The sequence below is a fragment of the Panulirus ornatus genome, chromosome 56 (assembly GCF_036320965.1).
Source record: "Panulirus ornatus isolate Po-2019 chromosome 56, ASM3632096v1, whole genome shotgun sequence".
In the NCBI taxonomy this organism is placed as follows: domain Eukaryota; kingdom Metazoa; phylum Arthropoda; class Malacostraca; order Decapoda; family Palinuridae; genus Panulirus; species Panulirus ornatus.
This window is the reverse complement of record NC_092279.1, coordinates 14,283,892-14,303,071: the sequence shown is the minus strand read 5'-3', so window position 1 is coordinate 14,303,071 and position 19,180 is coordinate 14,283,892. Positions and strand designations below refer to the sequence as shown.

The 19,180-nt window shown below is 36.4% G+C and overlaps 1 protein-coding gene across 1 annotated transcript; it reads left to right on the top strand.

Moving 5' to 3' along the window:
• Window positions 1-780: 780 nt before the first annotated feature.
• Window positions 781-12,913, top strand: LOC139765919 (WD repeat-containing protein 82-like). The gene is made up of 8 exons (XM_071693880.1): window positions 781-1,059; window positions 2,899-2,996; window positions 3,239-3,305; window positions 3,466-3,669; window positions 4,923-5,091; window positions 5,629-5,748; window positions 7,245-7,337; window positions 10,595-12,913. The coding sequence occupies exons 1-8, from the start codon at window positions 899-901 to the stop codon at window positions 10,625-10,627; spliced, it is 945 nt and encodes a 314-aa protein (XP_071549981.1). The 5' UTR covers window positions 781-898; the 3' UTR covers window positions 10,628-12,913.
• The last annotated feature ends 6,267 nt before the right edge of the window (window positions 12,914-19,180 follow it).

Genomic DNA, 19,180 nt, shown 5'->3' with positions numbered 1-19,180 from the left:
GCACTGTATTTTACAATCGTTCTCCACGAAAGCACGGGAATGGGGTAGGAAGCACGTATACCACCACATCGTGTATGTGATGTGAGATATCGTGTGTCGTCTCAATCATTAGGACATCCATATAGAATTATTTAAACTTTAACGCCCCAGCACAAGCTGCACCCTCCTTTATAATTGCCTAGATACATGTGCACTGTCCAAAATCATCTTAGGAACATAATGCGGAGATTGCACCCTCAACGAGGAATTTTGGTAACAAAACCCGGATATAATCTCATTATAAAGGCAAGGTTTAAAATTCCCACCCTCCCCTGGTCGCGTTCAGGGGAGTTCAGTATGGTAGGCAGCCAATCAGAGGTCATGGTTTCGTTTGTTTACTTGCTTAGATATCGAACGGCTTGGCAACTGAGCACAGAACATTCAGCCAACCGCCAAAGTTCATTCATTATTATCAGGAAATTAGACGTTGTATGAGATTTCTTTTTTCATCTAGAAATGTTTAGGTTCTTTCCACACGAATGAATTACATTCATAAATGTTTTATCTTCTTCATTAAGGCCAGGGCGTTTCCATATTGAACATCTGATGTTGAAAAGAATGATTAGAGTGTCGACTTTATAATCCCTAACATTTATATATCTTTGAAAAAATATATCAGAAATGATTGCTTTCGGATTATTACTAGGAAGGTGGTCCATAATATTTCTCCATGAAATATGTCCACCAATGAAAGTATAGACCGGAAGCTACCAATCAGAGAGCAGCAAATTTCCACCAATCAGAGGCCAGCTCCACCCTATCCAAAGTGAACGCACCCAGCACGAGAAATGACAACAAAAGCCGATTTCAGCCAATGCTCATGATAACCTAACGCCACATTATTCTTGTTCTGTTGACAATGAAGCTGGTAGATCACGTCGTTAGGTCCTTCAGGGTGGCAAAGCTTTTCCGCGACAACACAGAGCGCATAAATAACATTGATTTCTCGCCCAGTGGAGATCTGCTGGTAACATCTAGTGATGATGACCAGATCGTGATTTATGATTGTGAGAAGGGCACGTAAGTATGGGATACACAAACCCTTTTGCTTAATTATTAGTCTCCGAACATATGACATATTAATGGGCCTCTTCTCATATCCTTGTAGGTTAGTTTTGATATTGATTTCTTTGGTCAGAAGCTGCAGTGGATGTATGAAGGACCAGACTTCATTTCGTATGGGTTGGGCAACACTACTGTCGTCATTCATGAAATAACTTGAGGAATTCTAGTACTTCTATACCAGTAGTCTGCCGTTATTCAGAGATCATCTCCAGGCATTAATAATTTGATAAAAAATATATGTTTTGACAGCTCTGTGGTGAAGAAACAATTCTATTAAGGGAAGGTGTTAGATAGTTTCCAGCCTGACAGGTATTGTTGGGTATAATGAGATGTTACATAGCTTGTATACAGCACACTGCCACATTATTTGGGTACAAGATGATTGCTGGTTTGCTAGAGTGAATCTTGAATTTGCAAGTTTAGATTAGTCATTTCCTTGGCAAAGCTGATGAGTTGTTTATTCTTGAGACAAAATCTTGCCAATGTAGTGCATAATCCAACCCTCCTGCCAAATTTTATTTTCTCTGTATACTGTTGAAGCTGCATAAAACTAAGCATTCTTGTTTGTCATTTAATTACTATTAAGATTCTAGATCCATTTACATGGGGTTGATCAGAATTATATAGCTTAACAGAGGGTTTTACATTTATCATCTGTTTCATTGTTCTTAGTCTATGAATTTACATTGATTATTCTGTGTATGAAGTTTTTAGGTGAGATATCAGTTCTCATTCATCCAGTGCCCAGCTTCCAGACTAGCAGAATTGGCAAGAGCTGATGCAGGTCCTGGGGAACTGTTGGCATATTATGACCCCTTAGGGCTGCTTTGGAGAGGGGGCATGGGATCCCTTTGAGGGAAAAACTACAAAAAATTATAGTCTTTGATAATCTTTAATGAAATTTGTTTCCTACCTATATATCTGCTTGTTTAATTAATTACTATATTAATATTTTTTTTATTTCATCTCCTTCAGGGCCCACATAAGTACTTAGGATCCTGGGGATTTTGCCCCAGTTTCTTCACTTTCTTGATGGGCCTGCAGACAAGTAGGCATTCCATACTGCCCCCAACAACACACCACATCAACACTTGTATATTTCTACTACAAATCTAGGCTGTTAGGGGAAGTTAGGTTTTCATAGCTTCTGTTGATTTATTTGTGTTTCACTTTTTACGCTAATCATTTCCACTTTCCTTAAGTCTTTATAGCCCTTCTCACCATCACTCTTATATCATTATAGTAAAGATCTCAGAATCACAGTACATAAACTACTCTTTGTTCATTCAATAGACATACCTCATTCCTTTCAAATTTAGTCCATCTTCTATTTCTTGACTTACATCTCATCTTGTCACAACTATTTGTTACAGATGTGGATTTCATTTACTAGTAGGGCACACAAAACATATGTAGATTTATTGTCTTTAAGAAGCAAATTCATTCCAACTTTCAGATTTTTGGCTGGGATCCCTATTCTATAAAAGTGATTCGTAAGTAGACTTGATTTATATTATGCAAGGGAAAACAGAGCTAGAGGTAATTTGATGGATATCTGGTGTGTATCACTTGCAGCATTTGTCCAGATATCTCTCATATGTCCACTTTGCTGTACAGCAGTGAATGCAGTAAATTTCATTTGCTGTTTCACTTAGTCACCATAAAGTGTTCATTTGAGTTTGTATGCTTTATATGCATAAATGATTTTCTTACTGACTTTGTACTACTTTATGAAGAGTATCCAATCCTTGAGGAAGTCTCTGAATATGTTTCTTAACTTTTTTTATTCCACAGATCTAAGCGAACATTGAATAGTAAGAAATATGGAGTTGACCTCATCCATTTCACACACGCTAAAAACTCAGCGATCTACAGTTCCACTAAAATTGATGGTGCGGGCCATTTGCATTTATCTTTTGCTGTAATGATATGACTTTTTGTATGAAGTAAAATCTGTTGCCTTTAAAGTCTTGTAATACTAGATAGTTCACCTGAAACTGAATGTGAATGGAATACTGTATATATATATATATATATATATATATATATATATATATATATATATATATATATATATTGATATTTATTTGTTCTAGTACTAATTCTTACTGTAAGTTTATATACTGTTTTCCAGACACCATCAGGTACTTGTCTTTACATGACAACAAATATATCAGATACTTCCCTGGACATACAAAGAAGTGAGTTTTCTTTATTCCCCTCTAGCTTAGCAGTTTTAATAATGAAAATGTAGACATATATGTTTTATGATGAAATTGAACTAGGCTGGGAGATATACTAAATTTTTTATGCTCTTCCATCATCCAGACACTAAATTTTTATTGTTCTTCCATCATCCAGAGTGATAACTCTGAGTATGAGTCCCATTGATGACACTTTCATCTCTGGGTCACTGGACAAGTCTCTCAGACTTTGGGACCTTCGTTCACCCAACTGCCAAGGAATGATGCATGTTGGTGGGCGTCCTGTAGCTGCTTTTGATCCTGAGGGACTGATTTTCGCTGCAGGGATCAACTCTGAAATGATCAAATTGTATGATTTAAGGTGAGATGTTAACTGAAGTAAATTTCTGTTTGATATCTGAGATTTACTTATTATTTGAATCTTAATAACTCTCCAGCTTACACAGTTCTAACATTTCTATTATGAGTATTAGTAATATTTGCAGTATTATTTCAAGTAGATAGATAATTGTGTTGGTCATTGAATAAGATATTTCAGTCCCCCTTTTATTCTGTCATGCAGAATGTTCTTAGAATACCGATTTACATATTAAATATGTGTCTTCAAAAACTAAGGGTAAAACAAAGTTTTATGAAATTGTAGCACAGAATGCTGACTGTTAGATACCAGATGGTGAGCAAATGGTTGAATAGGGATGCTACTGAATAACAATCAAACAATACAGTTTCTCTGTTTCACACTTAAACTTTACATTTTCAAAGTCTTGATTTGCAGAATTACCATTGGGAGTGAGTTTTGTTGCATAGTTGTTGACAGATGCTCTAGTTGCATTTTTAGTGTGCTAGTATTTCATTGTGAAATAACATATGAAAGAGAAATGAGCATTTTGTGAAAGGTGATATTAGTTATAAAGTTGTTTTTGTACTCATTAAAAGGTATGAAAAGTTTACTTAAAGTGCATTTGCAGTTAAAGAATTTAATTTTAAAACTTGGAAATAAAACCTTAATTAAGACACGTTATTGAATTTTGATTAGTTGAAATTTTTGTAGAAGCGAAATGACAGCATATGCAACTTTCTTATGTGAAAGACAAGTACCATTGATATTTGTTTATTTGACAAAATGAAGATTGTTTTATATTGTTTAGTGTCATTGTACTTAATACATCCTGGAATTCTTGATGCCATCTTGTGTTGTGTAAGGACCCATTTTGTGCCACATATCCTCAGGCATTTAATTTCCATCATGACCACCCTCTTAATTTCATTGACATTTAAGGCCAAAGACACCCCCTGATTCCATCTGCTGCTACATTCATTCCCAGGTACTCCACTTCCTCCAGGTCTTCCTCATTCAAACTTGCACTTAAACCATTTAGTCTTACCCCTTCCTCCAACATATTAGCCTACTCTTATTTGCATTTACTTGATTATGTGTTTCCTTTTCTTGTTTTGGATAAATTGAAGTAATTGTACTAACAATTATTTAAAGAGCCTTTTTCATTTATTTTGTAGTTTTGCAAGAAATTGCAACATTATGTTTTATACTGTAGTGATAAGCTGTGTTTAGCTTTTAGGCATCCATACATACTTATGATTACTACGATTTTTCAGATCGTTTGACAAAGGCCCATTCAGCACTTTTCAGTTATCTATGGAAAAGGAATGTGACTGGACAGGCATCAAGTTTAGCCCAGATGGCAAGACAATACTTGTTTCAACGAATGGTTCTGTCATCAGATTAGTTGATGCTTTCCAGGGAACACCTTTGAAAACCTTTGCTGTAAGTAAGATAGTTATCAAGACTATAAAAAGTTTAGTGAATGATTTTTATTTTCTATTATCAAGTAATTCAGCAGTTGTCATCTGTAGATTTCTTTTCTAATTATACATGCACTAGAGAGCTACTTGCCATCTCATAAATGTACTATCTTTTCAAGGATTTTGTTTTCCTATCTGTATACTATATGGTTTTATTGTACCTTTAAGCTTACTCTGCATTTTCTTATCTTTCCTTTCTCCTTTATAGTATTTTTGGTTGCCACTTACTTTTCTTTTGTGTGTGTGTGTGTGTGTGTTATCTGTTTTTTAGTACAGGCAATCATCATTTGCTTTATATCTTTGATAATCAAGCTAACATGCTGGATTATTTAGAAGTTGCTTTAAGTATTACTCATGAGTCGATATTGGTTCATATGAATATGACTTGTCACTGAAATGTTAAGGAAGGACTCATTACTCACCCTGCTGTTTTCAATTTGGGAAAAAGGCAATAGTTCCTAGATACTTATTTTTAATGTAATTCTTGATGTACTCATAGGGTCACCTAAACAACAAGGGCATCCCACTTGAGGCATCCTTCAGTCCAGACTCACAGTTCATTTTCAGTGGTTCCACAGATGGTAGAGTACATGTTTGGAATGCTGAAACAGGATATAAGGTAAGAATTTTTCATTGCTTTTGTATTGCTTTTTATTTCATGACATGAGTGTAGAAGAGGTAAACAGTGTTATTGACTGCTTTTAGGAAGACCTGAGAGTTTATAACTTGTAGGAAAAACGTCTTGCCTTATGCCCAAGTAGATTTGAGAGTTAATTAAGATCACAAGACTCTGTGAAAGGAACACCTTTTTGATTATCCATGAAACTTGAAAATTCTCTGAGCAAGAAACATCTCATCTTGAATTAAGACTTTTTTCTTTGCTGAACCTGGCTTGTATATTAGAGCCCATGATGTCAGAAAGGTTGCTTTCACTCTGTCCTTTCTGAGGAGCCTTTCCATAGAAAGATCAAAAGGTATTGGCATTTCTCAGCTCTTTTGTTGAAAAATACCCTATCCCAGATATTGAGAATTAACCATACATGGTGCTGGGCTTTTCAATAAAACAGAGGTTTGCTGATGCCCTGTAGAATACCTTAAAGTAGCCTTTTTTCCATAGTCTTATGTTGCTATAGAAGTTTTTCTTTAACCCTTCGCCCTGTTGGTATGGTCTCCCAGGTAGCAGGACAAACCAACCCTAAAGAGAAAGGTGGAGGCCTGGGATCTTAGAGAATCTCTCACAACCCACAGGACACCTCCCTAGAGAGAAAAAGTTTTCATTCTTTTCAACTTACCTTTTTCTTTCTGCGATGGGAGTAGTAAAACACCTTAAACATCCAGGGCACAAGACTCTTTTGCACCTTGCCAGCTACTATCAGAAACTGGATAGGATGCAAAGTAGGAAAGTTTGTGGGTGCACTGGACAAGCACATATAAAATATACCAGACCGGTCAGGCTGTGGGGACTATGTAGACCTAAGGCTATGGTTTCCAACAGCTTGCAACCAACAACAAAATCCAACAGCCAGGGCCCAGCCCAGAGAGTGGGGATGAAGACCCCCAAAGACTTCAACAGGATTACCAATCTGTATGGTAAAAAAATGGAATTTTTGGATGAGCTTCATATTTAGGTATAAAATTCAGTAAGGATGGTAATGGGAGAATTGGAATTGAAAATAGAGTCATTCAAGAGAGAAAAATTGGAAGTGCATTGAAAGCTCTGGTGAATTGGAATAGATTGAGTATAAAGTATGCAAGAAGCTTGCAAACTGATGTTTGGATGTGACACTAAAGTTAAATAGGTCAGGCTGGGTAAAAAAGAAAGGAAAGCAGTAGAAATAGATAACTTCTGTGTTGTTTAAATTAAGAGGATGGGTAAAAGGAGTAATAAAGATGTGAGAGGGATATGGACCTTATTAGAAAGGTCCAGGGATGAAAGTCTTGGATGTTATGGGCGAATAGAATGTATGGTAAATGATAAGTTGGTCAAGAACATGTAAACTGTTATAGTAGTACAGTAGAAGTTGCTGGATTATGTTCAAAATTTTTTTTTCTCCAATGAGTGCAATCTATCGCTAATAAGAAGAGGTGTATTAGTATCTGTTTTGTCTATTGCAGGTATGTGTGCTGAATGCTGATCACACAGGGCCTGTACAATGTGTTCAGTTTAACCCAAAATACATGATGCTAGCCTCAGGATGTACTAATATGGTAAGTTACTGAATTGATAAGACATTTTTCTCATTTGCAGTCTTTTGCATGAGCATGAGAGACATTTTGTTGGACCATCTAATCTTCAGCACAAATGGTGAGGAAACACTTGACCTCCCCCTCTTTATTGACCACTTAGCCGTGGGTGAGGCAGCTAACTCACTCTTTTCTTTCGTACATTTTTGCTATTTTCTATGACATTTTTGTAATGAAAAAGTTCTAGTCTTATCCCAGACCTCTTTCCTTAGGCTGCTGCAAGCCAAAGCAGCATTACTTGAATTCAGTAGCAGTAAAATGTGGACTCCTTTAGTGATAAAGTTTTTTATGAGATTACACTCGCCATGATACAGCCTTCTTGAGGGTGATTTTCCACTGGTGATGTAACCTCATGCAGGCAGAGTTGGGGTTCTGGTTGTGGTTTCAGTGCATTGCACATGGCAGCTAAAGTAGAGAGTGAATAGGAGCAAATAAGGCCTTTTTGTCTGTTCTTGGCACAACCTTGCTGATGTGGGAAATGGTGGACATGTATTGAAAAAAGAAAAATTTTTGTACATATCAGAATTACCCTAGAACCAAATTTTGTGAAAGAGAAGTTCCTGCAGGCCTAGGTTATACTTCTAGAATATGGCTAGAAACAGTATTTGCTTCAATAAGAGTGCCCTCCTAGAACACATCTCTGGGGTTTTATTAGTATTCTGACAGGCTCAGTTAGGGATAAACTAATCTGATATTTATTAGGGAACTGATTGCTTCTTCCCAGCAGCCCAAGTGAGAGCTTTTTGAAGGTCCCAGATCTTTTACAGTTTAATAGTTCTGTGGTACTTTAGCTCATAATCATCTTATAAACACTCTTCTTGATAGTCCTAGGCTTTGGGATCAGAGTTTTTGAAATTCATACTGATTCCAAACACAAGAACCTTCTCTATGAAGACTGTATCTTTTGGGTTAAGACAAATCCTTACCTTACTTTTGTGGTTAAGAATGAAACTATTGAATATAGACACAGACCCATTATCATTCTTGTTTGGAAGACTTCATCCTTTAGAGGCCTTTTGGTCATCACCACAGATTATGAATTATGAAACACTCGTTTCAGCAAGGAATAACTGTTTGTGGATTGAGACTCGATTTATTGGCTCACTGTGGGCTATGTGCAAGACCACATGAGATGAGTAAAGTGGCCTATACCTTAGCACTCTTCAGAGACCTTTAGTTGGATGAAATCAAGGAAAAGGAGTCTGGCACTCATCTTCCATCTTCATCAGATCATGCATTTCTTGAGACATTGTGGATCTGCTTAGGTCTAGGAATTCCTCCTCCAGAAAAGACAAATCCCAATGTGTCACTGAATCATCTTTTAAGATATTTATTTTCACATTTAGCTTTAGTCCTCTTACCTGAAAACTTTTCTTCAAGCCCCTCTCCTTCATGTTGATATGCATAATTGCAGGACAGGCAGTATAGGTTTAGAAAATTGAAGACCCTCTTATCTCTGAGGGAGTGTCCCATGAAAATTTTTTCTTGGTTTTTCCTAACCATCCTGGCTTTCACCTCCCTTCTTTCAAAAAAAAAATTTCTACCAGCTGTGACTGCTTTTACATTATCACCTACAGTCTGCAAAGTATGAGCTGCCATCATCGATGGGTGAGTTGATTATGTTATTTTTGTAGTGGTCTCTAACTGTCTGTGGATGGGTCTAAAATGAGCAAGCTGCCACAACCATGGTTGAGTGGTTTATGGAGGGTGAGGAAGACCAGTGCTTCCTCAATGGATATACTGAGGAATAAAATGTCCTATCCCTGATTTTCTTGAGATGTTCATAGTATAGATTGTCCCTTACATTCTTAAGATACCACATCAGAGAGAAAATGTTGTCCATTTCTTGCCAAGCATGTTTAACATGTGTGAGTCATTATGCATATCAAATGTTTTTTGTTTTGTTTATATATTAGTATTCTTAAGGATAGGGGAGAAAGAATACTACCCACCTATCTCTTACATTTTATAGAAGACAGCTAAGAGGGTCCAGAGTAAGGGGCTATAAATTCTCCTTCCATATCATTACTTTCTAAAATTAGGAAGGTGAGTACTTGTCCTTAAAGGTTCAGATCCTAATGCATCCTTGCTAAATGGAAAAGATGAGCTGTTTAAAAAAGATATCCTTCATGTGTCAGATTTTACAGATAATCTGAGTCATTTAATCTTTAATGAGATCAAAAGTTTTTCCAGGTTAATGTTTTGGGATTCTTCCTAAAAGAAAAGAGTAAGATAGATGCATCAAAGTTACAAATTAATTTTTGTGTAGCAATAGTATGTGAATATTGATAGATAATTGTCTATCTTTGATTACTACTAACATGTAAATGGAGTTTACTGAAGTTGATTGACAAAGAGTTAATCCATTTCCTGCAGGTTATTAATTAAAGTAGCAGTATGTGCCCATTTATTCATACTTCCCTAAATCTATTGAGATTTGTACAGCCTGTACATGTGTACAGCTAGACAGATGATTAATTAACATTTCCATGATTGAACAATGATTTTTTTCACATTCAAAGGGCTTGAACTTTGCAAAATATGGTCATTATCAAATGAATTTCTAAATTCTTCAAATTTTTGAAGTTTATGTGCAGCCCTCTTAGATGTGCAGGTTTGGCTAGGGAGGGTAGGTAGATGTCTTAGACTGTTAAATACTTGTCAGTGATATCTGCATCCTGGGAACACATTTTGTTTTATTATTAAATTAACTTCTTATGCATAATTAATGACATATTTTGTCATTTTGTCAGTAAGTCGTAGTTTAGGAAAATTGAACTAAAATGATGTCCTAAAACCAAAGTTGATCTAAATATTAGTTGTAAATTATAGTATGCTTAGGAGAGATTCCTGGATCATCAGTAATTTACAGATAAGAGATTTTCTTACCTGTAATGTAGTAAATATGTTAGAAATAGTTCACATGGATTTTAGCCAAAGCCTTTTATGACATTTTTGATAATGCTGCTCTTTGAAATAAAATATCATGGCTCATATGGATTTTCACCAAAGCCTTTTATGACATTTATAATATTTAATGCTACTCTTTAGAGTATGAGCTTCTGTCGGTATTTATTGTACCTGTAAGGGAAGAAAGAAAACCCTTAAACTTTCTACATCACTTGATTTTTCTCACGATTTTGTTGAAATCTTTAGAAAGTAAAGAATAATGATTAAAAGCTGAAACTCGCTTTCTGGCTAATAAAAATTTGTGTCCACAGGCCTTCTGGCTGCCAGCCCTGGATGACATCTGAAGAGTTAGCAAACCTACAACTACATGATCCTTCAAGAGTACTGAAAATAGAAGTGACCAGATTTGTATAAATCTTGATGCTGATCTTTACCAGAAAGAAAATTCAGGATTCTCAGTGTGTTGTCTGCTACTGGAAATCTAGAACCTGGATTTTAGGGGGCATCCAGTATTTTAATTTCCCATACATAAACCTACTGAAGTTGGTTTCAGTTTGATATAGCTGTTTTACAAAGAACATGCAGATTTTGTAGAGCTCGTGGAAATGTACTTTTAAAGCAGTTGAATGCCAATAACCCCCTGGAATCTGAGTGTGTTATTGAACAAACTTTGTCTAAGACTTGCTGTTATCTCAGTTGTCTCAGTTTGGGTGAATGACCTGTTGATGAGCTTTATCTCAGTGAGTGTATGAATGTGTATACACTGGTTATATTTTGACAACTGGTGATGAAGCAAAATCCTACTGTCAAATAATGTTTAAGCATTACAAATATCACCTGTGATTTGTATTATAATACACATTCAGGGTATTCAAATGTTTATAGAAAACAAACAAAAGAATGACAAATGATTGATAAAAGTTGCTGCTATACATTAACTGAAATAGTCTACAATATACAGATTAGTTTTGAACAATAAGAATTATAATTAGGTATGTAAGACTGCTTTACTAGTTGTTTTACATATATTGTGAAAAAACTGTTCTTCTGAATTTTTTACTCTGTCTTTCATGGTCATATCCACTGCCTGCTTCATATTTGGAAAAGCTGAAGAAAAGTATTAATTAAAATCAGAAGTTCCAAATTTTTATTGTATAATTTTTACTTGAATTTGTCATTGACAGCGATATTTTCAGTACTCTTATTCTTAAACCCATCTCAACCTTCTCATTTACTCTGTAATATATTAGTGAGATTCCCTCATGATCATTACTTTGTAGGAAAGTAAATTCATATTTATATATATTTTATTATACATAATCGCTGTTTCCTGCGTCAGCAAGTAGTGTCAGGAAACAGACGAAGAGTGGCCCATCCACTCACACACACACACACACACACACACACACACACACATATATATATATATATATATATATATATATATATATAATATATAATATATATCTTTTCTCTTTTCTTGCTTTCTTTCATACTATTCACCATTTCCTGCATTAGCGAGGTAGCGTTAAGAACAGAGGACACACAGGGAATACGTGGGAAGTATTCTTTCTCCCCTATCCCCAGCGGTGCAAGGAAACAGACGAATAGCCCAGCCCACTCACATACTCATGTAGATGCATACACGTATATACATACATACATACATACATACATACATATATATACACATACTATTTATACATGTTTGCCTTCATCCATTCCTGTCGCTACTCTGCCCCACAGGAAAACAGCATCACTATCCCCTGCTTCAGCGAAGGTAGCGCTAGGAATACAGACAAAAAAAGGCCACAGTTGTTCACACTCAGTCTCTAGCTGTCATGTGTTATGCACGAAAACCACAGCTCCCTATCCTTATTCAGGCACCATGAACCTTTCCATGGTTTACCCCAGACACTTCACATATTATGTTCATAAAGATTTAAACCTTTCATTATTATTATTATTATTATTATTATTATTATTATTATTATTATTATTATCATTATTATTATTATCATTATTATTATTATTATTATTATTATATGATTTTCCATCTTTTTTACCATTATATCTACTTATGTATCTTTTTAATTCTGCCTTTCTCTGTTGATATATCTGTTTCCTTTAGGTTTTATGGTGTACAGCAGGGTATTTCAGGCTGAGCATTCTCCATGCACCACTGCTGTATTTATTCATTCAATAAATAAGAGGTGTGTATGTGATCAGTACTTGCATCAGGAAGAAGACATTGCTGAATACCAAGTAAGGTAATTTTGAAAAGCTGCAGTCGTCAGTGATTTTCAATCTGTACCTTCATGCTCCAGGAGCCCTTCTATGGGGCTCCCTTAATGCTCAGGAAACTGAGTTCAGTAAGATGCAATAGTGAATCTTCATAAATGTGACTGAATCTTCATGTTATGAAGTTATTAGTGTTATGATCAACTTTTAACAGTGGTCTTCCTTATGAGATTGATACCTTGAAGATCTGTTGTACTCATGTCATCAGCTAATTGAATTTTATTTCCATTGATCTTATTTTTCAGTAAGTGATTTATGTTAATTTCTTCAGAATGATGTTATAAAAAGGTTGTTGTGTATTAAGGAACTGATTTCTCTTGATACTAAAAGTAATAGGTAAAAAAAATATTAATAATGGAGAAATTGAATTGTGAATGTCTGTCCATCTGTATTAAGTGCTTATTTTGGGAGTATGTAGCTTACTTTTACATTCATTTGGAGAAAGCTCTACCTGGGTTAACATGGTTAAAAGCTAGGTTTGAATATATTTGAAATTTGTTTTAACAGAAATGGTCATGATTATAAGAAATCTATGATATCAGTGTTATTTGCTCTGTTTCATAGTGATGACATCAGGAATGACTGTGCTTTCATCCTGAACTTATTCACTGTCATAAGCCTTCCCTCATCTCTTTCTCTCCTTCACACCCTCTGATTTCCCTAGGAACTATTTTACAGCACTCCTACAGCTTCTAGGCTGTGTTATAATCAGTAGCAGGGAAATGATGACATTTTTTGGCATGAGAAGTTCCTTGTTGAGATAATACACCTTTTTTGTCCATTCACAGCGATACACCATTGTGAAAGAGACTTTGTACTTGCAGTGTAACTGTATTTAGGAGGAGTCCAGTAACACATGCATACACTTACACATATGTATATCAATTTTTTTCTGCTTATTTGCTACTTCCCATTTTAGTGAGGTAGTACTAAGAATAGACAAAGAAAATAACATTTGATTGCTCACATCCAATTCGCTATTTGTCATATGCAGTGCACCATAACAGAGCCCTCCTGCTGACAGCCAGACCCCATAAGTCTCTCCAAAGTTTCTTTTGACTACTTCCTATGCCTTGATTTAGCCCACTGACAGCACATTGTCCCTTGTATGACATCATTCTACTTTTCTCTATCCTATGGTTGCCTCAACCTCCTGCATGTTTAGGCATTGGTGAGTTGCATCATCTTTCACCTCATCCTTTCGTATTGTCCCATGCTTCTTCCTCCTTCATAATTATTTTACTAATGATGCATGTATCCTCTTATTCAGCCTCTCTTCATTTGTCACCTATACATTTCCAAACCATTTCAGCACACTTTGCACATTTCTCTCAAACAAACTTCACTTACTATCACACCTTTGTCTCACTAAGTCATTTTTTACTCACTCAACCATCCTCCCACGTATTGTCTTAAGGCATTTCATTTTGTACACATCCACCCTTTTCCATGCTTTTGCATTTAGGGACCTATGCCTCACATCCATTCAGCACCCTTGGGACTACTATACCATCAAACATATCAATATTTGCCTTCACAGACAGTGTTCTCCATTTTCAGTACCCCTCTGTGCACTTGCAACATACCCCCTCACCCACCATATGGTTCATTTCAGCTCTCACAGTTCCATCTGCTGTTGTGTCCAGTCCTACTTATCTAAAGCACTCCACTTCCTCCAGGTTTTTTGCACTGACACTCACACTCATATCAAAGTGTTTCTCTGTCTCTCTTACTGCACCCCATTATACTACTGTTGCAATATTTCTTTAAATGGGGACTGAAAAATTGTGCAAATCTTTGTTTTGGTAATTTTATTTCAATGATTTTCAATGTGTGAGTAAAGGGTGAGGGACAAGAGGCTCCAAGTAACACACCATATGTTGCCCATAAAGTTTCCCTAACTGCTTGCAAAGCTCAGAGTGAAATCTGAAACATATATGATCTGTATATATAGTCAGGAAGGACTGATAATTATTTACATATTTGAAAAATCAATATTATAGTTGGATTGCCATTTAACGTGCAAGTGCTTGTGTTCGACTTTGGTTCAAAGTATTCAATTTATAAATGGTGAACAGAACAGTAAATTGCAGTTTTCATATATATTTTCTACACTATTCTTTTCAGTATATTCTTATATAATGCATGAATTGATATAATCATTTTGTTACAAATTCAGAAAATTATAGGAGAAAGCAAGTGAAGTATGTGGAAGACTTGCTTAGCACTAGTGAAGATCTTCGGCTCAAAACATTCAACACGTAGGAAGTCCATTGATTTGATAACTTTTATTATTTATGTGTTTTTCCTTTGCAGTTTGCTTCAATAGGTTCTCTCCAGTTGAGTGCACTGGTGATTATAGTATTTAGATTCAAAAATTTTGGAGAAAATGTAATGTGTAGCAAGCCCATCTCTGGAAAAACTACCCAAGGAGACATCATCAGACTCCTGTGGTAACTAGTGCGAGAAACACAGTTGGGGACGCCAGATCTGACCGGCAATGCCACATCCTTCTTACCCTCCTGGATGTTCAAGTCCCAAACCATCTTTCATGCCATCCTATTTTCCCAGTCTCTCCAGCTCCTTTGCTTCTGATATGATATCATCTAAGCATCCTTTTTTTTTTTTTTTACCATCCTTTCCATATGTTCCAACCATTTCAGCACACCTTGATCAGCCTTTTCAGTCACACTCCACTTACTACCATACCTCTCTCTTATGCTGCCATTCATTTTGCTGTCAATCTGCATCATGCCACATACTGTCTATAGGCATTTCATTTCTATCATGTACATCCTCTTTCATTCTGTTGCATGTATGACCCAGGACTCATATTTGTACAATACTGTTGGAACTATTTCAGACATACTGATCTTTTCCCCGACAAACACTTTCCCTCCATATAAAAAACTGCACAGAGCAACCAGAACCTTATTCCTCTCTCTCTCTCTCTCTCTCTCTCTCTCTCTCTCTCTCTCTCTCTCTCTCTCTCTCTCTCTCTCTCTCTCTCTCTCTCTACGTTCATAGAGCTTATTGCTCTCTCTCTCTCTCTCTCTCTCTCTCTCTCTCTCTCTCTCTCTCTCTCTCTCTCTCTCTCTCTCTCTCTCTCTCTCTCTCTCTCTCTCTCTCTCTCTCTCTCTCTCTCTCTCTCTCTCTCTCTCTCTCTCTCTCTCTCTCTCTCTCTCTCTCTCTCTCTCTCTCTCTCTCTCTCTCTCTCTCTCTCTCTCTCTCTCTCTCTCTCTCTCTCTCTCTCTCTCTCTCTCTCTCTCTCTCTCTCTCTCTCTCTCTCTCTCTCTCTCTCTCTCTCTCTCTCTCTCTCTCTCTCTCTCTCTCTCTCTCTCTCTCTCTCTCTCTCTCTCTCTCTCTCTCTCTCTCTCTCTCTCTCTCTCTCTCTCTCTCTCTCTCTCTCTCTCTCTCTCTCTCTCTCTCTCTCTCTCTCTCTCTCTCTCTCTCTCTCTCTCTCTCTCTCTCTCTCTCTCTCTCTCTCTCTCTCTCTCTCTCTCTCTCTCTCTCTCTCTCTCTCTCTCTCTCTCTCTCTCTCTCTCTCTCTCTCTCTCTCTCTCTCTCTCTCTCTCTCTCTCTCTCTCTCTCTCTCTCTCTCTCTCAGATGATTCACATCAACCTCCATTGTTCCATTTGCAGGCAGTCAGTTATGCAGTTAATTTTATAACCCCCAAACAGACACACTTTACAGGAATTTTTGGAGCTTTAAGGCTCCACAACAACTAGTCTCGGGGAAAATGATAAGACCTCTTTGAATTGAGAAATTCCTTTTGATGAGACTGTATTCCTTTTGCTCACTGACAGTGATAGAACCTCACCAAAGGTAACTTTCTATTTGCAGTGTAGCTTCATGCAGATGAAGTTAGGTAACACCTCTATGGGTTTTTTTTTTCCTTACTTGTGTGACAGTTACCTATATAATTTTTTTTCCCATACTTGTGTGACATATCCTGCTGTAGCAAGGAAGCACCAAAAACAGACAATGAATGGCCTCATTTGTTTAATTCCATTCTCTTGCTGTCTTGCACAGTGCACCAAAACCAGATTACCTTATCTAAAGTAAGCTCCCACAGACTTTTCTATGGGAGTTTGTGAAAGTGACCTTTCTGTAGGAATGTGAAGAGGAAGTTAATGGGAATGAAATTAAGGTTGTAAGGTTTAGCAGGGGGAAAGACAAGTTGGTTTGAATGTGTTCTAATGGAGAGAACCTGAAGAGTAGTGTTTTAGATACCTTTGAATGGACACCTCAGCATATGGAACTATAGGAGCTGAAGTGTTTCAGCAAAGAAGGGTATGTTTGATGGTATGATAATCCTAGCAGGTGCAAATCACTGGCCCTAGATGCAAAAGAATAAAAGGGGTGGATGTTTTGGAAAGGAAATGCTTGAGGACAGTGTGTGGTGTGAAGAAAGTTGATTGTATGAGGAGTAGCAATTTAAGAGAGAGGTGTGATGGTAAGCTGAGTATTATTGAGAGAGCAGAACAGGATGTACCAAGATGGTTTAGACATGTGGATAGGATGAAGAGTGAGAGATTGATTAGATATGTGTTAAAGTGGATGGAGCAAGGGGAAGGGGATATCTAGAAGATGGATTGAAAAATGCTATGAGTTATTGGGGTCTAAACATGTTGGAGGTTGAAGGTTGTGCATGGGTTAGAGCAAGTCATATAGTGCTGTGGTATACAGTGTGATTTTGCTGTCTGTGAGCTGAACCATGACTGAAATTGGTCAAGAGAAACCATGGAATGATCTGTGGGGTGTGATTGTGTATAGAGACTTCTGGTTTCTTTGCATTATACATGACAGCTATATAGTGGATTTAAATAAATGAAGCTATTATCCATTCATTTGTGGTTCCTAGTGCTATCTCACTACATGGGAAATGAAATAGTTTGAAATAACAACTGACTCACCTCTCAGGCACCCACCTCCAAGAGACTGCAGACCTGCCCTTCTCTCTAAGACCCTCACATTTTTCTTCATCACCTACATTAACAGATTAAATGGGCATGGTGACTCATGCACCCTTGTCTTGCTCCCATCTATCCTTCTGTCATCCTATGATGTCCAGCTGAACCAAATGATAGTTCTGAAGAAAAAAAAATCATGACAGTTTTTACTTAATTTGCGGTGAATTAGTGCAAAATTTCAGACTCTCAGCAGAAAGGTTTGAAATTGTTTTGTATCAGTATTTTACATATGCTGAATGCCTTGATTTGATCTTCCTTCAGGATATACTTCATTATTTGCATTATGTAAATTTTGTTTTTTAACAAATGTACAACTGTTAACATTTAACAGTGTATCTGTTATGTATGTGTTAACCATGATTTAACAGCAGTTTCTTGTTATGACTGCAAATCACAGCAATGAAATAAGCATTGCCGTAAGTAATGCATGAATATAGTGATAAGTATTTAGCCTGCCAGTTAAATGAGAAAAGGAAGTGTGTGCTGAGAATATCGCTTTGAATGATAAACTCATGCCATGTGTTCATAAGTTTTTCATGTGTCATAAAATCTTGTCATCTGATGGGGGTATCTTATACTGTAGTTATTTTGGTATATTTGTATATTACATTACAATTTTATATAAGTGACGTACCATGTAAGGTGAGGTCAAGAAAGTATTTCCCTTAACTTGTCAGTCATTACTCTGGTGCATAATGTTTTATAGGAAGGTTAAGTCTTATGAGAACTTGCCCTTTGTACCGTGGAAAGTTATGCTTTATGTAAGAATAAATACTGAATTTTTTCTGTATTTTTCTCTGTGAAATTTAATTTGAACTTATGATTATTTTTCATATTCAAATATTACTCTTACTGGTAATCTCTCTTGCAACTAATGTCTTATTCAAGCATGAATTCCAGGTACACTGTGGGAGCCATCATATTTGTCGTCTTGTGTGGAAAGTTGCTCCTTAAGATTTCCTTGCAACTTAGGTCACAGATTCAGCAGGTCTTCTTTCCCTTTCCTTTCCACAGAATTTCCTGTGTGCTAGAATGCACCTACATTGTTTTACAGTGCAAATAATAATTCCATAGCCTTTAGTGTAATAACATATTTTCAGCTCAAATTTCGTACTACTGGAGATGTTTCAATCTTTCTCTGTACATGACCAGCTGGCAATAACTATACAAATTTTCACTATCAGTAGTTTTTCTTTGAAATTTTCTGCATTTTTGTTTTCAAGACTGCACCATTCATTGATAGATTCATCAAGCTTGAGCTGGTTTTACCCTTGTATTTTGACTGCAACAGTTTTTAACCCTGGAAACTAATTGAAGAAGCATTGCAATAGTGATGAAACCTGCATCAGTATTATAAACCTATGATGCATCTGAAAACTGAAGAAGCTTATGAATAATGTTTATTTGTTGTGACCAGTTATGTTTGCATTAGCATTAGGCACAGTGTTACAGAAAGATATTAAAAAGACATGCATTGGGGCATGAATTCAGCAGATGAATTCAATGTACAATAAGATTATGACAGATGTCGCTGAAAGTAAAGCTGAGGTAAATATCATGCATTACCCAGGATTTTGAATGGTGGTTTGTTCTTTTTATGTGTTATCTCGGTGATTTATTTG